Source organism: Lynx canadensis, chromosome D4, assembly GCF_007474595.2.
Source record: "Lynx canadensis isolate LIC74 chromosome D4, mLynCan4.pri.v2, whole genome shotgun sequence".
In the NCBI taxonomy this organism is placed as follows: Eukaryota; Metazoa; Chordata; class Mammalia; order Carnivora; family Felidae; genus Lynx; species Lynx canadensis.
The window spans coordinates 62,149,091-62,171,196 of record NC_044315.2 but is presented as its reverse complement, the minus strand read 5'-3'; the positions used below and the strand labels follow the sequence as shown (position 1 = coordinate 62,171,196).

The 22,106-nt window shown below is 36.4% G+C and overlaps 1 protein-coding gene across 3 annotated transcripts in view; it reads right to left on the bottom strand.

The window, feature by feature from the left end:
• INVS (inversin) overlaps window positions 1-22,106 on the bottom strand; it is a 158,181-nt gene that overhangs the window by 122,941 nt on the left and 13,134 nt on the right. For all 3 annotated transcript variants that reach the window (XM_030294433.2, XM_030294435.2, XM_030294434.2), the window contains exon 3: window positions 15,634-15,800. In XM_030294433.2, the coding sequence (XP_030150293.1) occupies window positions 15,634-15,800 (167 nt within the window). The remainder of the gene's footprint in view (window positions 1-15,633; window positions 15,801-22,106) is intronic.

The following is a 22,106-nucleotide window of genomic DNA, read 5'->3' as shown; positions in this document are numbered from 1 at the left end:
TAAGTTACAATTGCTATATTTTAAAGGAGCCATCTTCTTTTTCTTTTTCTTTCTTTCTAAAGGTTTTATTTTTAAGTAATCTCTGCATCCATTGTGGGGCTCAAACTCACAACCCAGAGATCAAAAGTTGCATGCTCTACCGACTGAGCCAGCCAGGCGTTCCACGAGTCATTTTTTTTTTTTTAAGAAATAAATATTGATGTGATGGTATAATATCTGGGATTTCCTTCAACATGGGAAGGAGAGAAGTTCTCCCTAATAAAATGTTTAAAAAGATATGAGCTTTAAAAAAATCTAGTGTCAGATTCATTGGCTTCTCTTCTTTTCATAACTCTAATCCAACAGGAAATTCAAAATACCTTTAAAATTGGACCCCATCTTACCACCACCACCACCACCACCACCACCACTCTGGTCCAACCCAACAGTGTCTCTCAGCTTCCTAATTAGTCTTCCTCCTTCTGCCCTCACCCTTTTGACAGTCTCTCAGCACGGCAGTTAAAATGAGCCTTTCGAAATATAAACCAGATCATATTTTCTGTGCTTAAACCCTTCAACAACCTTGTCCTCTTGTGCACAGTAAAAGCTGAATCGTTCAAAATCCTGTATGCCCTACACGATCTCTGATCTCATCCTCACCCCAGAGTTACAGGGGCCTTCCTGCTGACTGTTCCTTGTAAATACCATGCATGCTCCCGTCTCAGAGTCTTTGCACTTGGCATTCTGTCACCCTGCAAGCTTTGTTCTCTCATTGCCTTTAGGTCAAATGTTAAATGTTAGCTCAGTTTTACTTCTTTAAGTGAGACTTATCAGGATCACTCTATAATGTGCAACCCCTCGGCTCCCCATCTCTTTCACCTGCTTTATTTTTTCCACAGCGTGTATCCTCATCTGACATAATACTATATATATTTTATAATCTTTTTCATTTGTTGGTTTGTTTTCTACCAAAATGTAAGCTCTGTGAAGGCAGGGATTTTTGTCTCATTTTGTCATTGTTATATCCCAAACATAGGACAGTGCCTTAGGATTTGTAGGTACTCCATAAATAAGTATCTGTTGACTAAATGAATTTTTTGATTTTCAGACCAGTGCTCTTTACAACTATACTTCTCAATTAAGTTTGAAGGGTGAAGGGTGGGGTAACATCCCACATTTGTGATTGACAAAACCAAGTGATTTGACCATTCCCTTATTTAAAGGCATTTGGAAGGAGATGTCCGTATTTGCTAAAAAATAGAAAGAACACGCAGGTAGGTTAAGTGTTAGGCTGTCCTGTCAACCACTGTCAACAGTGTTGACAACAGTATTGACTCTGTCAACAGAGTTGGTATATCTGACTTTTTTGTAGGCTCGAGCTGCAGGGCAGTGCCACAGGAGGTGGCCTATGGTCATTGATTTAGATAGTAGTTACCAAGCTCTGTAAGTGTCCAAAGGACACAGTGGCCAACACTACAGAGTGCCTACCTAACATCTATGGCCATCTACTTCTGGGCTAACAGAACCCTGATTTTTGTTGATCTTCCTTTAAGTGATTATGTCCTTCAGGGAAGGCTGGGCTGTCACCAAATCCAGTGGCTTTGACTGATCTGAACAATCATGGTGGTTTCATTTTTGCCAAGAGAGTGGATTAGGTCTGGGAGTCCAAGAGATGGAAGGAAAGTCTGCCACAGAGCTTCTAGGAAGGTTTTTCTTGCTATTCAGAAGGTAAACAAGATAAGGGTATCCAATTTTTCTGCTTCCAGATACTGTGGTCTGCATGCTATCCTTCCCCCAGCTTGGGACTTACCTTGACCCTAATTAAGGAAAGATTTAAGTCTAGCTTGTTACGGAGATCAGTGAGGGTTAAGTCGACCTGGATGCCTTCATGTTGTGATCCAGACAGTGTAACTCAGTTTTCTGCCTTGCTCCTATAATCTAGTCTCAATCTTGTACCTTAATGTCTAGCAAATTGATGCCTATTTATCCATCCATCCATCCATCCATCCATCCATCCATTCATCTCTCCACTCAACAGTATAATGGTCTTAGGCACTGAGGCCCTAATTCTGTTCTTTCAGTGCTAACTTAAAAACCCACCTAGTATCCAAATTTCTTCCAGCTTGTCTTTTGTGATTCTCCCATGGAATGGTGTCCTGTCATTCCTTACCTGCTCTTTCAACTTTGTGGCTGAGGTCTCACTGACAGATTACCTCCTTCCCTCATCCCCACAGCTCAGCGTGTTTTGTACTCCAGGTTGCCTTTAGCTCCAGTGGCTGGGATACCGCCCATGATTTCTGGCTGGGCTTTCTTTCATTTTCTGCCCATCGTAGGGATGTTCTCAGCCCCAGGCACTCCAAGTGTAGCTTGTCCACTGTCACCTGCATTGTAAGTTCCACTTCTGATGGACCGTACATAAAATTCCATGCTTTTCACTCCAGGAGGTTGTTTTAAAATATTATATAGAGGGGCACCTGGGTGGCTCACTTGGTTAAATGCCTGACTCTTTGATTTCAGCTCAGGTCATGATCTCACAGTTTGTGAGATCGAACCCCACGTCAGACTCTGTGCTGACAGTGTGGAGCCTGCTTGGGATTCTCTTTCTCTCCCCGCCTCTCTACCCTTCCCCCACTCGCTCTCTCTCCCAAAATAAATAAATAAAATTACAAAATATATTATATAGAAATATTTTTCATTACTCTTTACAGCTGCATAGCATTACATTGTGTGGTCCTCCTCTTTTTTCCCTTCATGCGTTCTCTATTACAAATAACGCTGCAATTAAATAGCCTTGTGCAGACATCACTTCTTATTTTTACCGGTGTATTTTTCTAGAAGTGGAAATGTTGGGTCAAAGGTAAGTGCATACTCTAGTTACTTTTGCTGGATATTGTTACCTTTCCCTTCACAGAGGTTGTACTGTTTTGTTCCCTCCAGGAACAGCTTTCATCAGAGTACTCTGTCAAACTTTTCCACTTTTGCCAACCTGACACATGAAAAACACCTCATTATAATTTTAACTTGCGTTTCCCTTAGGATGAACAACGTTGAGCATCTTTTCACATATGTAAGGGCTACTCAAACTCTTTTTCTTGTGAACTATCTATACATATCTCTTGCTCATTTTTTATAGAATCATTGGTCTTTTTTCCCCATTGTATATGTGAGGGATATTAACCCTCTGTTAGTGACATAACTTGCAAATATTGTTTCCCGGTTTGTCTTTCTCCTTTTTCTTTGCTTACGATATTTTCTGGGAGAGAAAAGTCTTTCTTATTTCTATGTGGCCATATTTATTCACCCTTTCCTATCACTTCTGTGTTTTGATTTACAGATAGAAGCTTTGCCCTGCTCTTAGATTATGCACTGTAAATCTTCATGGTATATTTAATTTTGTAATACATATACACATTACCATTCAATGAAATAACAATGTAAAGCATGCACCTCTGTGCACATATACATGTACACACACAAACTCCCACAGATTGTATTAGTTTACAATCTGCACAACATTGAAAATGACCAGTTACATACAGAGTTAGAAATTTACAGTCAGTACTTCAAAGTATAGTCTGAATTTTCCTCCAATTCCTAACAAATGCTTTGCAAAGAATCAGTCTGATAAATGACAGAGATTGAAAGGGTTTGAAAAAGAAATTTTACAAAATACAATGTCTTCTAAAATCTAAAATTGTTTGAGATAAATGGAGTATACTCAATAAATTTCTTAAAAATGAGTTTTATTGGTGAAATGTTAACTTTATGATGATTCAGAATCTGAAAGACTTTAAATATTTAGACACAAGTTGAATTTAAATATTTCAAGATATATAATGCAACACGATACAGATTAAACACTCAAACTGTATTTGTTGAACAAATGAATGAGTGAATTATTCATCAGAATTGGAATGGTGAACAAGTAGACTCTGATAGAGTAAATAAAATTTTTCAAGAAGCCTAATTACCACAGATGACACAATTTAGACAAGTAGAAAGAAAGAATACAACAAGCCTTTACACTGAAGTTAATTTTAGTAGTAGTGTTTCAGTGATTAAGCTTTTCCGCACACAGGATCTATTTTGATATCAAAGATTAGGATGAGACTTCTGGTGACTCATTTGGAGCAGAAATGGCAACTATACTGAATGACAGACTCAAGAATCAAGAGGACCTCAACAAGTTGTATGATGAACCCAATTCAATTCACCAGCCATTAACTGAGTATTTATTAAGTACGAGGCACTGGTAATAAAAAATATGACTATCACACTCTTGCTGATATGAAGATGTGCATTGTTGGTGAGGAAATAAAATGTGTAAACAAATAAATATCTTTCGGTGGGATAGGTGACATAACAGTGGGTGAGTATACAAGGTACTGGAGGAACAGAGAAAGGAATGGTAAACTCTACCTAAATAAGTCTGGGAAGTTCCAAGGAATGATTAAATATGGATACAATAAAATGCTACATTTGGGTCCAAAAACCACAGGATTAGTTTATGCAATAGTAAGCATAAAGCAAAGTTAGAGATTTTGAGACATCGACTGCATTTGGTTGTTAAAATGTCAATGATGAAAATCATGGCATACTCTGTGCTCATCAGACTGGCATTGTATTCTATTCTAGGTGTCTTATTTTCAGGGGGATTTAGGCACCTGTGTGCATATATGGTAAAAGGGATCAGGATGGGAAGGAGACTTGAGAGCATATATGAAGAAGGACTAAAGGAATGGATAATAGTAAGTCTGCAGAAAATTATTTGGGCCAGGATGATTATTTCATTAATATATAAGTCAGATCAGGTCACTCCTTTCCCCAAAATCCTCCAATGCCTCCTCATCTCATCCAGAGTAAAAACATATTCCTGACAATGGCCCAAAGGCCCTGTAAGATCTGGCTACCATTTCTCCATGTCCTCATTACCTACTGCTTTCCCACCTAGCTCACTCATTACAATCATGCTAGCCCCCATGGTATTCCTTAAACATCCCAGGCATATTCCTGTTTTAAGGCTTTGTTCCTTCTGCCAGGAACAAAAGAAAGTTCCCTCAGCCATTCACATGGCTAACTTCCTCACCTCCTTCAAGTCTGGTTTCAAATGTCACCACGTTAATGATAACTATTTTGATTACCTTACTTAGATTTACACCCTACTCTCCCCAGTCATCTCCTCCTTGGCTTTCCTGATCCCCCTTACTTTGGCATTTTGGTTATATATCTGTTATCATATTAGTAAGTGATTATTTGGACTTTGTAAAAGCTTAACAGTCAAATGAGGTATAAAGAGCCCTATAATTGGTTATAGGGAAAATGCTGTGCCCAGGGGCTGACAATATTCATACTGTAGGAATAACAGACCCCCTGATTCCCTCTCATTCTCTTCTGAACAGTACAATATAAGAAGGAAAAAAACAAAAAGAGAAAATTATATGAGCAAATATAATCCTATGGCATAAGGAGGCAATTATCAAATTAATGCTCAAATTTTCTTTGGAATTGATGTTATATAGAAAATTAATTTTTAAAAGTTTAAATGAAAGTAAATGGATCTGAAGTTCCTTTTTATCAGCTGTAAAAATATTCACTGGCCCTGTGCCCAGAGTTTAAAAGAAATCAGCATGAGTCTAATGAAAAACAAGCTGTAGGTCTCAGGGAAATTCAATATATACTCTTTCTTTTCCTTTTAGTTTTTGATTGGTTTCCATGGGAATCTAGGCTTGTGGGGATCTCTAATCTATTCATAGAAAGCAGATGCTTGCATTTTCATGACTTAGTAAAACTGGGGGTCAGTGAAGAGATAAAGATGATTAGAAAATGACCATGGTTGTAGGAGACAGGAACATGTTCAAAACAAAATTCGGCAAGCCACATAGATTTAAAATACAATCTGCAAGGCTGCCCTGCTGTGTTTGAGGGGTGTCATAACATTGAGGGAAAATGCTGCACTGAAAAGTGGAAGTTCTGGGTTAAATTCTGAATCTGGCCCATGAGAGGGAAAACCTTAGGCACTTCTTTGGGGGTTTGACTGGGAAACTAGATTTGGAAATGACTCTAGGTCAGAAGAACCAGAAGTCTGAGAAAGTAAGCTTCAGAAAAGTACGTAAGTTCTCTTCCCATGGAACATTATCAGGAACACGAAGCTGGGAATCAGAAAAACAAAGTAATTCCTGACTCTACAAGTATCAGAGTGAACTAGAAGAATTCAATCAAACTATACCTCAGTTTACTTATATAGAAAAATAGAGGGGTGCCTGGGTGGCTCAGTCAGTTGAGCGTCTGACTCTTGATATTGGCTCAGGTCATGATCTCGTGGTTTATGAGTTTAAGACCTGCATCGGGCTCTGTGCTGAGTGTGGAGCCTGCTCGGAATTCTTTCTCTGCCCGTCCCTGTTTGCGTGCATGCTTTCTCTCTCAAAATAAATTTTTAAAAACCTTAAAAAAAAGAAAAATAGATAATATTTAACTATTCTGACTGCTATAAAGCCACCATAAAACTAAATGAATTTTTTTTCTCATTAGAATTATGTTAGAAAAATTCAAAGTAGTGATTTCAATCAAGATTTGTTGATGTGCTGTTCCTTATGACTACAAATATCATCCATGCAAGGAGACGTACATTAAGGATAGTCAAAGTATTAAAGGACAGATAGGTTTTAATTTCAGTTCTCAGATTTGTTTAAAAGCAGACCAACTCTGAATTTGGTTGGAATGCTCTTGAGTGTATGATCCTAAATATCTAAAATCAGTTTCTAAACTGGAACACCAGAAGGCAGGTTCAGAGATAGTGTCTAAATACTCCGAGGAAGATGAGCTTGAAGTGTGTTTGGAAACCTCAGAAGTTGGAATATACTGAAGCAAAGATTCTTCAGACTGGGACTTTCTGCCTGCCCGGAAAAGGCCGCCTAGCTAGGGGTGAAGTCAAATGGGGTAAACTACGAGAGTTGTCTAACATCACTCATCTCAGCCCAGAGATCTTGAGAGATCATTAGGATTCCAGAATATAAGGGCTTCATACACTCAGACTTACTACATTCCTAAGTAATGCGGGCATCACAGATGTCTTTTGGTGCCTTCTTCCAGAAGCATCCCAATGGCCAAAACCTCATTTGCTTACTCTTCAGGTATCTACTGACTACATAATGTGTGGTAGGGTGGGCACTTAGTAAATTATGTTAAGATGAGCTAATGAGTGAATACAACTACAGAGAAGCATCCAGGTCATTTCGATACATGTTCAAATTTGAGAACCACTGGGTTAGAGTCTAGATACAGGGCTTTCACAGAGCTTCTGAAGCTAAGGCTGGGGAAATGTGGCCAGAGTGCTTCAAAGTTTATATCAGGAACTATTCTTGATTCCATTCTTCTTTATCCCACATAATATATGCTATAAATAATACATGCTGTAAATAACACTCATCAAGTTCTGGACATCTTTCCATTTTCAAAAATAATTTTTAAATCGAGGCAGAACATATAAACAATAAAGTAGATAAATCTTAAGTATACAGACTGAGAACTTTTTATGTAATGAACACACAGATCAAGATATAGATCATTTCCAGTATCCCTGGAAGCTTCCTTTATGCCCCTTTTCAGTCCATATCTATATCCTGGGTAACCATGAATCTGATTTGAATCACCATAAAGTATTGCCTGTTCTTAAAATTCATAAAAATACATGACTTCTTTCACTCAACATGATATCTGTGAAATTTATTCACATGGTGCAATGTATCAGTAGTTCATTATTTTTGTTGTGTAGTACTCCATTGTAGGAATACGTCAGTTTATTTACCCATTCATCTGTTGCTAGGCATTTGGGAGGTTTGTACTACTAAGAATGTTTGCTATTGTATATAAAGCTGTCACATACATTCTCATACATGCCTTCTCGTAGAATGAGGCGCTTATTTCTCTTCGGTATTACTGGGATTGGAACGTGAATTGCGGTGATTTTGTGTGTGTGTGTGTGTGTGTGTGTGTGTGTGTGTTCAGGTTTATCAAACCATTTTCTAGGGTAGATTAATCAATTTGCATTCTCACTAAAAATGTTTGTGAGTTCCACCTGTTCCATATCCTCTCCACCAACTGGTATTATCAGACTGTTTCATTTTAGACATTCAATGATTGTGTAGTATCTCACAGTGGCTCTAATTTGCGCTTATCTAATTAGTAATGATGTTGGACACCTTTTCACGTGTCTTTCAGAATCTGCATATAATCTTTTGCGAACAGAGCTACGTGTTTCAACATATACCTCAAAATCATTAGCATAAATGTTAAAATAGCAAGTTGGGGAATGACACATATCATATAATACCACTTACATAAAGATTTTAAACATGTGAAATAATATTGATTATGGGTATATCCCTATAAAGAAAAGGTAGAAAAATATGCATGGGGATTGAAACCACCAAAATTAAGATAGACCGAGGAGACATGAAAAGAGGGGAATGGGATTTGGGTGGATAAACAGAAAACCTCAAGTGAATCTATAATGTTTTATTTCATTAAAGAAAATCTGGAGCAAAAACAAAAAATATTCAGTTTTATCTCTTCTGGGTATTAGGCTACCTGAGTATTTTTATATGATTCTCTATTCTTATCTGTAAGTTTAAAATAATTAATTTGGGGCACCTGGGTGGCTCAGTCAGTTAACCGTCCGACTTCGGCTCAGGTCACGATCTTGTGGTTCGTGAGTTCAAGGCCTGCATCAGGACTCTGTGCTGACAGTGCAGAGCTTGGAGCCTGCTTCAGATTCTGTGTCTCCCTCTCTCATTCTCTCTGCCCCTCCCCTCCCCCTCCTTCTCTCAAAAGTAAAATACATTAAAAATTTTTTTAAATAATTAATTTACACATTGGGGTACATGTATCCCTTTGAATTAGTATTTTTTTATTCTTTGGGTAAATACCTAGTAGTGCAATTGCTGGGTCATAGGGTAGTTCTAACTTTTTGAAGAACCTCCACACTGTTCTCCAGAGTGGCTGTACCAGTTTGCATTCCCACCAACAGTAGAAGAGGGTTCTCCTTTCTCCACATCCTTGCCAACATCTGTTTTTCTTGTGTTGTCAATTTTAGCTATTTTGACAGGTGTGAGGTGATAACTCACTGTAATTTTGATTTGCATTTCCCTGATGATGAGTGATGTTGAGCATCTTTTCATGAGTCTGTTGGCACCTTGACGTTTATAACAGCATTATCTATAACAGTCAAACTATGGAAACAGCCCAAATATCCACTGACTGATGAATGGATAAAGAAGATATCACGAAAAAAAAAGAAAAAAATATATAATGGAATATTACTCAGCCATAATATATGATGGTTACAGTCATAATATATAACTGATGGTTACCAGAGGGAGGTGGGTGGGGGGATGGGTGAAATAGGTATGGGGATTAAGGAGTGCACTTGTGATGAGCACCAGGTGATGTATGGAAGTGTTGAATCACTATATTGTACACCTGAAACTAGTATTACACTGTATGTCAACTATACTGTAATTTAAATAAAAACTTTTAAAAAGTAGCTTAAAAATAAGACAAAAAACATTTGGGTATATGCAAAGGCAAAGAGAATGATGAGTAATTTGTTAAAAAAGAGAATTGAAAGGAGAATTGACCCGATTTCTTCGTCCAATAACAGATTGGGACTAGAAGATACTGAAGGACCTTTTTATCTCTGACATCTACTGATTCCTAAAGAGTACTATGAAGTTTATACTTATATTGCAGTATGACCAATAGCGATAATATTGATAACCTACAGTCTTAGTATATTTCTCTACCAACCAAAATGCTTTCTATCTAAGAACACATCATTCCTATAAAGCAGACAGGGAGAAGTATATTATCCCATTTTATAGATGAAGAAATTGAGGCATACCAGAGTGATATTTGATGGGAAGTTAAGCTCACAGAGTCTTGTAAAATACCACTAACAAAATTATATGGGGCTGGGGTGGACAATGAAAAGGAATAAACATAACAACCAGTTTAAATTTCAACAGTTTTGAAGACCATACCATTCATAATAAATTTATCTGGTGTTCGAATTTATCGATTCATTCCTTCATTCATAAATTCATTAAACAAACATTAACTGAATATTTTTTAAATGGCAGGAATTGTGCTAAGACAGGAACTAACAGCATTAGTTGGGTGGAAATAGGTAAGTGAAATTTATGACGATCGGTGGTAGGCATGGAGTTAAGCAGAAGTATGTATATGTATGTGTATGTACACGCACACACAGGGATACGGAGTTCCGGGAGACTGGGAGATGGACTGTTTGGTGTGTTTGTGTATTAAATGAGTGTGTATAAAGTAAGGGAATCTAATATCTTAATATTGTTACTTGGTATTAAGTTTTCCTGAAAAGTTTCAGAGGTATTCTACTCTTCTCCTTTAATTATTTTAAGTCATTAACCTGGAAACAGCCTATCTTGAAAACAGAAAATTAATATTCAGTTTTCAAGGATGAATTGAGAATTATGTGGTGAATTAAAAAAACACACATATACGTACACAACACAACCACAGTGTGAAGCTTCTTTAGTTTTTGTGTTTAACATGATATATTTTTCAGTGGGTAGTCTTAATCTTCTCGAAACAAAACTAATAACCTCCTGGAAGATTAAAAATGCATAACTATTAACATTTAATAAGATTGCCAAGACTTTTTTTATCCTTATTAACAAACAAATGTATCTGTGGAAGTGAGAGAAATAGCAGATTCCCTGGAGGAAAACATTTCTAACAATTAGGTATCTTTTGTGAGAAACCCAGAAAAGGTATGACTGATTGCCTTCTTGGATTAAACTGAGGGTACAAATGAAAAATAAATTAGGTACAGATGTTCAGTATATTGAGATTAATTTTATTCTTGTGGGTACCATTTTCTTAGCTGCTTGGACAAACAGCAATTTGTTTCCAGAGAAGTGAGTATGTGTCAAAGTAAGTAAGCCAATCAGCACGGTTCAATAAGTTTTTCCCACATATGTGTTCTGAAACCGGATAAATGTTTCTAATAAACAAAATGTCTGGCATTTGTATTAATAATGACTTTCTATATAAGTAATCCAAAGTATATTCATTCATTCGGCCAAGACAGGTCAGACACTGTGTTAGGTTCTAGGGGATTCAAAAATAAAGAAAACAAAGTTCTTGCCTGGAGATCCAGTCCAGTGGGAAAGAGACAAGTGAGCAATTATTACAGTACAAGATAATGGGGCTCTAATGGAGACATGAACAACATGCTATGGGAACAAGAGTTTTTCCTACTAATCAACCTAATGAAAGATACATAATTAGGTCACTATCACAAAAAAAGCAAAAAGATAGTAAATAACATATGAGAATGGTTGATCTTCAGGTCAGTAGTAATAAATGACTATTTACATGGTATGGCTGTTGATACTTTATAAAATGCTTAGATATAAAAGGTAGATACCTTTATATCTATATCTAAGGCTTTATATCTAAGGCCAGCTTTAATTATCACTTGGTATCTTTATTAACGATCTTTGTAGACAACTTATGAGCAGGAATCATGTCTTTCATCTTTGTATTCCAAAGCCTTAGCACAGCACCTGTTACACAGTAACAGTTTGAATATATTTTGAATGAATGCATTCATGCACATATACATGAATACTGATGATTATGCAAATAGCACACTTCTGAGTTCACAGATAACAGAACCGAATGGGATAGACAAGCCTTGAGAAGAATATTTGATATCTGATAGATCAGAGAGGGTGATTAAACAAAGACAAATGAAGTTTAATAGGTATCAGTATGGAGAGTACTTTTTCACCAAGACATATGTGATTCATTTTTTTATATTCTCTCTAGGTGCATAATCATGACTACATAGTAGACATTTGGCAACTATGGAATGGATGAACAGTTCTACCTCCACAATATATCTCTTAGACCAAACTCCTCCTCTCTATTGGCCTGAACTGTAATAACTTTCTATGTACCTCCTCTCTCTTCCTCTTCCAAAAGAGCTTTAGTTGTCGTATTTGTCTCCCTAAAGTACTATTATGGTGTAACTTTCATTTTTAAATTTTCTAAGTAGCTCCCTCGTATTCAGGACCCTTTATTTATTTATTTATTTATTTATTTATTTAATTTTTGAGAGAGGGAGAGAGAGGACGTGAGCAGGGGAAGAGCAGAGAGAGAGAGAGAGAGAGAGGGAGACAGAGAATCCCAAGTGGGCTTCATGCTGTCAGTGCAGAGCCTGATGTGGGGCTTGCTCCTGTGAACCATGAGATCATGACCTGAGCCAAAATCAAGAGTTGGATGTTCAACTGACTGAGCCACCCAGGTGCCCTAGGACTCTTTATTTAAAAACCATAATTAAAAACAAAACAAAAAAAGGATTGGAGGTACACAGTATAAAAGCCTGGCACTGGAACACAGCAGACACTAATTGGCTAAAAATTAATGAGCTAGGTCATCCTGGGACAATTAGTTATTCATATGTTTTAAAATGAGAATAGATCCCTATACAAAAATCAACTTGTTATGTACTAAAGACTTACACAGGAAAGAAAACATAGGACAGTTTTAAAACAATCTCTGCTTAGCTCTTTGGTCTCCCAGCTGCTGTTTACTGCTGGGTTTCTTTGAGCCTCGCCCAGCACAAGCACAGATTAGGAATCTGCTAACAATTAGCAAAAAATCTGTACCCAGATTTTCAAGTTCTTTCTCTGCGGTTCCCTCCTCTCCAGGATTTTGCCCTTTCACCTTCTAGCAACTGCTAACTCCAGACTCTACCTGTGGTTTCTCAGCCTCATAAGATAATCACTTCCTGCTAGGGTTGTATTCTTTTGTGTCCTACTTTGGAAGATGCCTTGAAGGAGATAAATGTGGTGTTCATTTCCCATGATTCTCTTCTCCGAATGATTGTAATTTCTTAGATCCTGCTTATGCTGACTGCTCACAATGCCTTCAAACTATGTACATATATTTTGTTCAGTTTTTATAAATGTTTTTGGTGGATAGGTTATTCTAAAATAAGTGGTCATGGCAAGAACTGATGCCTAGTCATGAGAGTCTCTTACTGATTGTTCATTTTTCTGATTTCTTCTATCTTTAACCATTCCATCAATGGTTATTTTACATGGTGTTTCTAATGATAACAATATCGGTTTCTGAGGGAATAAATCTGTTTATCATTTCTTTTGACTCTCATTCGTGGTAGATTCCTTCCTCAAATGTTTGGTGATCTTTCACTGTGAGATCTTGTTTGGTCTATGCAATATGGGAGAATCCTAGTTTGGGGTGAAGATGTTTGCTCTAAAGAAAATTTGTGTTTGTATCTGCTCAGAGGCAGGGTGTCCCAGGTGTGACCTGGGTCATGTCATCTCCAACTATTCTTTGAAAATTATTTCTAGATCCTTCACATTCTTATTCCTGCCTGATCTATACTAGCTCTGATTTTGAAAAATAATGGTGCTTTTGCATAAAGCACAAAATCAAACACAAAACCCAGTTTTGATCTGGACAGAGCAGAATATTAAAGAATTATGACCACTCTTGTTCTGGAAATTCTACTAGTGTTAGTATAGCCTAAAGATACATTTCCGCTTTTGACAAATATGCAAAAACAAACCGCAACACAGAGAAAGGGGGAAAAGGAGGAAATGTATAATTATCAGATAGTCAAAAGACCACGAAACTGGCTATTTCTGAAATCAGCTATGTAAATTGTGACATGTAAATATAGTTCTACTTATTCTTTGATGCTGTAGAAAGTCACAATTTAAAAAATAAAGGAGTGGGGTGCCTGGCTGGCTCAGTTTGGCATCCGACTCTTGATTTCAGCTCATGTCACGATCTCACAGTTGTGAAATTGAGCCCCACCTCTGGCTCCGCACTAGGCATGGAGCCTGCTTAAGATTCTCTCTTCCTGTCCCCCTGCCTCTCCCCCGTGCTCGCTCTTTCCCTCCCTCTGTCAAAATAAACAAACAAAGAAAAAATAAAGGAGAAACAAAAAGCAAAAGAAAACAATGCACTGTACCTTGTGAAGACTTATAACTAACCCAATTTCTCAGCCTTTTTGTCATGCTACACCTCTACAAAGATGACATGGCTGTAGGCTCATTGACTCAAACCCCCAGTTTTTTCACATGACCCACTTGATGTGAAGCTACCTACATTTTTGAAGTTGGGTTTTTAAATCTACATGAACCACAATGAAAAATCTAAAGTGTATCAAATTCTTAATACTAGGGCTATTTCCAATCTGAAATGTTTACTTTTTTATGATAACAAGTTAAATGGAGTCACCTCTCCTGAGTGAATAATTTTTACAGCTGACAAGCCTAGGTGAAAGGTTACAAATACCTGAACAGTAGTTAAAACAGAAATTGAAAATGAGGGAGATTTTTTAAAAAATTACTATAATGAAAAGCAAATTCAAGAGCAATAACTTTGGGAATAACCTGACAGACCTAACTGATCACAGCATATAACTAGCATATTCAGTAGTATCTCTTAATGTCAGTCTCTTTTTATGTAGTCAACTAATGAAAAAGGTATTTTTCTAACCCCTCAATTAATCAGCTATATCTGGTTCACATTTTTTAATGGGAAATAACTCTAATAGTTTCTGCTGGATCTAGCTAATTTTTATTGCTTTTTATTCCAAAAATATATGTCTAAAATAACAAAAAGAAAAATATCAGGCACTGGAAATATATCTTATACACCATAATTTTACAGAGGGAAAAATCATTTTCAGATAAAGAAGTCTTTAAATAAATTTATAAGCTTCCCATTTAAATTTTTTGATATGTTTAATCTCAAAAATCTCAGCTCTTGACAATGTCTTTAACAAACCTGAAATTATTTATACTGGCAATACAGTTTTAGATTTTTAAAAAGGTGAAATACATTTAGAAAATAAATTTCTTTTATGCTTAATGCCCATACTTTAAGAGAGACTGCAACTTTTTGTTGTAAAAGATAATTAATAGTTGTGAGGGGGAAATTTTTAAACAGTAAAAAGTACCAAAATTCACACATATTACCAATGTTAAAACTCAACCACTGTTAATATCTTAGTGTTTTTTAAAAAATATTTTAATGTTTATTTATTTTTGAGAGAGACAGAGCGCGAGCAGGAGAGAGGCAGAGAGAGAGGGAGCCACAGAATCCAAAACAGGCTCCAGGCTCTGAGCTGTCAGCACAGAGCCCATCATGGGGCTCGAACTCACAAACTGCGAGATCATAACTTGAGCTGAAGTTGGTCGCTTAACTGACTGAGCCACCAAGGCACCCTCTTAGTGTTTTTCTTTTTGGTCTTTGCTTTTTGCTTTTTCCCCATGCATAAATCGATTTGTAATGTGGTCTGTCATAGTATACATACAATTTTTATTCCTTTTCCCTGACTTAATCTTAGATCATAAAATGAATTCCATTGCTTAAGGAATGCGGATAAGTGAATAGGGCCACTCATGATTATCTGTGCTTTATTCTCTGCAGTGTAGACTGCTTCCAGAGAGAACAAATGGAACTAAGAGTCACATACTTGTGATTTCTTTACCATCTGTCTATTCCATAGTCCCATTAATCAACGTACAAATATCTCACAAAAGGTTTACACTTCAAAGGAATTTAACTTCTCACCTTTTGAGCTGCAAGATGGAGGGCCGTTCTCTGGCTGTGGTCAGTTTTATTAACATCTGCTCCTGCCTTCAGGAGAGCATCTGCACAATCCAGTCTGTCAGCCAACACACAGTACATGAGTGGTGTCCTCCCAAATTGATCTTCTTTGTCCTTAAGGGCAGAGTTTCCTATGAGTATAAGAAAACAGTGGTCTTTGGTGATTGTTGTTGTTATTACTAGTATAACTAGGAATACATTTGCCAACTTTATTATCAAGCTTTGTGTTAAAAGCATGAAATATATGCCATTTTTACTTACCCGATGAGACAGATATCACTACCCCCATATTATAGGAAACTGAGACTCTGAGAAGTTAAGGAACCAGTTTATATTATACTGAAAGTAGGTAGAGCTAAAACTCAAACTGATAATTGATTCTGAAGGCCATATTCTTGGGGCTTCTGAATAACTCAGTCAGTTAAGCATCCAACTTTTGCTCAGGTCATGATCTCACAGTTTGTGGGTTCAAGCCCTGCGTCGGGCTCTGTGCTGACGGAGCCTGGAGCCTTCTTTGGATTCTGTGTCTCCCTTTCTCTCTGCCCCTCCCCTGCTTGTGCTCACTCTCTCTTTCTCTCTCTCTCTCTTTCAGAAATAAAAAAATAAATATTAAAAAAATAAAGACCATATTCTTAACTACCATGTTATGCTGAATTACCATTGTGAGATACGGAGCTACTTATTTTCCCCTCTCACTCCTTTCTTTTGTGTAGACCATACACTACACGTTGTGGTATGCTTTTACAAGGGATACAAAACTGAATCATGGTTGGCTTCCCATTACAATATGGAGCAAGTGCATACTACCCTGATCCTTCCTCTAATGACAACTAAAAACCCAGGCAAAATACATGAAAGATTGAGAAAAGGAGACAAACTAGGGACTGTGGGACTCAGGGAACAACCTAATGGTGAGTTCCCTGTATTCCTTTCCCTTTCTTTCTTTCTTTCCTTTTTTTTTTTTTCCTTCTAAAGACAGCCTGGGTGCTAAAGTAACCCACAACCAGAAACACCAATGGGTAGATACAAAATTCCCCAGGAAGCCTGCTCTCTCCAGGATTGGGAATAGGGTAGCCCTGGGAGACTCAACCCTGTTGATTATACTTGCTCTACTCAAAGCACATACAGTGAAAGAAACTGTACCTCTTTTCCCCCCCTACTAGGCATGGCAGAGACTGTGGAGAGGAGCCCTATAAACCATCATGCCCTGCATTAAGAAAAGGATAGCAATGACGTAGTATCTTAGCCCTTTCCAACTAGATCAGTGGGGAGGATTATGGAGAGGAAGAGGCTGGAGAAAGCAATTTTTTAAATTGGTGCATGAAGTCATAAACAACTCTGGGCAGTCCATGTGTCAAACTAACCAGAATCAAAGTAGCCAAAGTTTTGAGAAGTGAACTCTGGGTAGAATACTGTCGAGGTTCTAAATTAGCTTGGGTAGCACACACGTAGGGCAGACCAGAAGATCCCTGTAAGAGCTATGGAAACCAACATGACATTTGAACCATAGTCCACAATTTTGGAACAGAAAGTTCATTCTAAACCAAAACAGACTGTCAGTCTATTAAAACAGGAGATTATTAAATATGATCCAGAGTCTCATAACAAAATACACAAAATGTCCAGGATATAATCCAAAATTATTAGATAAACCAAGAGCCAGAAAAACATTAAACAAAAAGAGACAATCAATAGGCACAAATACTGTGATGATATAGATACTAGAATTATCGGACAAGGATTTTAAAGTAACTATGATAAAAATGCTCCAACAAGCAATTATGAACATTCTTGAAACAAATGGAAAAATACAAAGTCACAGCAAAGAAAGACAGAATATAAAGATGAACCAAATGAAAATTTCGGAATAATAAACAGTTTAATAAACAAGTAAATAACCAAATAAAATAACTAAAAACCTCACTGAATGGAGATGACAGAGGAAAGAATCACTGAACTTGATGACAGACCAGTAAATATTATGCAATCTGAAGAAATGACAGAAAAGACAGAAACAAAAATAATCAGTGAATGTCAGGGCTCCATGGGACAATAACAAAGTACCTACCATTCATATCACCAGAGTTCCAGAAAGAGAGGAAAAAGAATGAAGGGCTAAAAACATACTTGAAGGAGTAATGGCTGGAAATAGCCCAAATTTGATGAAAGACACAGACCTACAGATTTAAAAAGCTGAGCAAAACTCAAACAGAATAAACCCCAAGAAATCCATGCTGAGTCAATCATAATCAAAACTTGAAAACTAAAGAAGAAAAAAATCATGACAGCAGCCAGAGAGAAGAACATATTATAAGGGAAAAACTATTCAAGTCACAATGTATTTCTCATGAGAAACTATTGACAGAACATTTTTCAAGTGTTGGGGGTAAGGGTGGAGATGAGCTGTCAAACAAGAATTCTATAGGCAGTGCTTGCTTGAGCTGAGGAATAAATAAGGCAGGCATTTGAGGGGTCATAGCTAAAGGGTATACAGGGTTTCTTTGGGGAGTAATAAAGTTGTTCTAAAATTAATCATGGTGACATTTGTACAACTCTGAATATACAAACTCACTGAATTGTACTTTAAATTGGTGAATTGTATGGTATGGATGTATGGCAAATTTCAATAAAGCTGTTACAAATAGCCCCACTACATATAAATTAAAATTGAAAACTAAAAACATTTAAGAAATTCAGAGGAAGACAGGAAAGGGGAAAAAACAGGAATGGAAAACAGTGTTTACAAACAGTAAAGACATAATAAACTAGAAATCTTAAATCTTAACACCAATAATTACATTAAAGGTAAATGACAAAAAATACACCAATAAAAAAAGAGGTGGATATAAAACAAAGACCCAACTATATGCTATTTATAAAAAAACTCATTTGAAATATAATAAGTAGATTAAAAGTAAAACAATGAGCACAGATATGCTATATAAGTGCTAATTAAAAGAAAGCTGATTAATATCAGATATTAAATCTGGTAAAATAGACTTCAAAGCAAAGACAATTACCAGGGGCAAACAGAAACATTATATAATGATAAAGGGATCAATTCACCAAGAATACATAACAATCTGTACTAAATGTGTATGTACCAAATCACAGAGCTTCAAAATAGAAGCACCAAAAACTGATAGATGTGAATGAAACATTTGAAAAATTTACAATTATAATGGGTAACTTCAATACCCTTCTCTCTCTCTCAATAATTGGTTGAACTACTAAAATGAAAAGCAGTGATGACAGAAAAAAAACTGAATACCATTAAAGCAGCAGGATATAACTGATATTTATTGATCATGTCACTTAACAACAGCCACATATATAACCTTTTAAAACACCAAAAAACCCCCGCAAAAAAACAAAAAAACAACCCACTGATGGGACCATTCACCAAAATAGACCATATAGTGGGTCATAAAACAAACATTAACAGATTTAAAGAAGTGAAGTCATACAGGGGTGCCTGGGTCACTCAGGACACCCAAGAGTTGGGTGTCCGACTCTTGATTTTGGCTCAGGTCATGATCGAACTCAGGTTCAGGAGTTTGAGCCCCACCCTGGGATTCTCTCTCTCCCTCAGTCTCTCTGCCCCTCCCCCTCTTGTGCTTGCTCGCGCTCTCTCTCTCTCTCAAAATAAATAAATAAACTTTAAAGAAAGAAGTGAAATCATACAAAGCATATTCTTTGACAATAATGTAATTAAATTACAGATCAATAACAGAAATATAATGGGAAATCACTGAATATTTGGGAATTAAACATCACACAGATAATCCATGAGTTGAAGAGAGTATCTCAAGGGAAATTAAAAAACATAATTAAATGAATGAAAATAAAAGTACTGTTGTAAGGTTCATACTCTACACATGAGGGGACTTAGAAGAAAATATACGGCATTGAATACTTGTATTACAATAGAACAATAGGTTCAAATCAGTGATCTATACTTCTACCTTAGGGCACTAAAAAAGAAGACCAAATTTAATCCAAATCAAGCAGAGGAAGTACATAATAAGATAAGAGCAGAGATCAATGAAATTAAAATTAGAAAAACACTAGAAAAAAATCAATGAAACTAAAAGTTGGCTCTTGCAAAACATTGAAATTGATAAATCTCTGATCAGAGTGATCATTAAAAACAGAGCAGACAGAAATTTCCAATATCAGAAATGAAAGCAGGTACAACACTACAGAGCCTGAAGTCATTAAATGGAAAATAGGGAAATATTATGAACAATTTTATGCCCATAAATTCAAATTTAAGTTAAATGGCCGAAAAAGGACACTTAGATCAATAGGACAGAATTGAGAGTACTGAACAGACTCAGTTCTGTACGTATATGATCAGTTGATTTTTGACAAAGGTGCAAAGGCAAACCAATGGATAATCTTTAATAAATGGTGCTGGGAAAACCTGGACATCCATACACAAAACTAAAAAAATGAACAAACCAAAAACTTTCCCTATATTTTTCACCATATACAAAAATTATCTCAAAGTGAATCATAATCTTAAATGTAACACCTTTATAACTATATAAAACTCTTACAAGTAAACAAAAATGGCAATCTCTGTGACCTTGAGTTAGACGAAGATTTCTTAGACACGATACTAAAGAACAATCCATTAAAAAAATCAATAAATTGGATTTCACCCAAATTAAAAATGCTGTTTGAAAGGCACTGTTAAGAAAACGGCAACACAAGCCACAAATTGGGAGAAAATATTTGCAAAACACATATCTGATAAAGTCTTCTACCTAGAATAAACCAACAAAACTGAAAGGCAATCTATGGAAGGGGAGAAGATATTTGCAAATGACATATCTGATAAACGGTTAGTATCCAAAAAATATAAAGAACTTATAAAATTCAACACCCCCCAAAAAAAGATTTCTTACAACTGAATAATAAAAAAATACAACTGAATAATAAAAAGGCAGATAATGAAATTAAAAGATGGGTAAAAGTTTTAAAGAAAAATTTCACTGAATACACATGTAGAAAGATGCCAAACATCATTAATACACAGGGAAATATAAATTCAAACCATGATGTGATGCCATTACACATCTATTAGAATGGTTAAAACAAAACCAAAACTAAAAACAAACCTGACAATACCAAACACTGGTGAGGATACAGAACAATGAGAACTCTCAGCCATCACTGGTAGGAGTTCAAAATGGTATAGCCACTACAGAAAACTGCCAGTTTCTCATTAAATTAAACACAGACTTACTACATGGCCCAATAATCTCTTTCCTAGGTGTTTACTCAGGAGAAACAAAAGCATGAAAGCTGATGTTCACATAAAAACTTGTATTTGGACATTTAAGGAAGTCTCATTCATAATTGCTAAAAACTGGAAATATCCCAATTGCCCTTCTAGTGGAGAATGACAAAAGAACTGTAGTCATCCATACAGTAGGATACTGCTCAGTAATAAAAAGGCATGAACTACTGACCTACTCAACCAGGAAAAAATCTCAAATGTATTATACTAAGTGAAAGAACTCTGTTTCAAAGGATGCATATGGTATTCATTTACACCGCATACTTGGAAAGATAAAACTGTAGGGAGAGAAAACAGATGAGTGGTTACAAGGGCTGGGATGTGAAGACAGATTGATTATAAAGGGACACAGGGAAATTTTGGGGTGAGATGGAACTTGCCTATATCTTGATGGTGGTGATTACATGACTACATATTTGTTAAAATTAAGTAACTCTAGAGTAGCAAGGATTGGGGTTACTGTATTTAGTGTATTATGCCTCAATAAAGTTTACTTTAAAACAACAACAAAAGATACTTCCTGAAATGTACTTTAAGTGAAAAAAAAAATTTCCTACTTTCATCACAGACAACGATCAGGTATTCATATATAAGTTGAGGGTAACCACATACAAGTTGAAAATGAGGGAAGCCAGTTACTTTTAAGGTGCTTTGGCATAAACTCTGCTAAAGCTGTTCAAATGAAGTATTTTTGAAGGGAAATATAAATGCTAGGAGAAGAAAGAGAAGGTGTCACACTTCTGTTTTAGTTGGTTTGTGCCTGAGATTAAGCTACTGTGTTAGCTCTAAATATTTCAGTATAGGGGCACCTGGATGGCTCAGTTGGTTAAGTGCCCAATTTCGGCTCAGGTCATGATCTCGTGGTTTGTCAGTTCGAGTCCTGCGTCAGGCTCCGTGCTGACAGCTCAGAGCCTGGAGCGTGCTTCAGATTCTCTGTCTCCCTCTCTGCCCCTCCTCTGCTCGCACTCTGTCTGTCTCTTTCTCTCAAAAATGAATAAAAATAAGTAAATAAATAAATAAATAAATAAATAATATATTTCAATATATATTTAAATCTTGGATGTGTTAGGACCCAGAAGTACTTTATAGTTTTTTAACTTGTTTTGCTGATTCACGTTTCCATGTATCC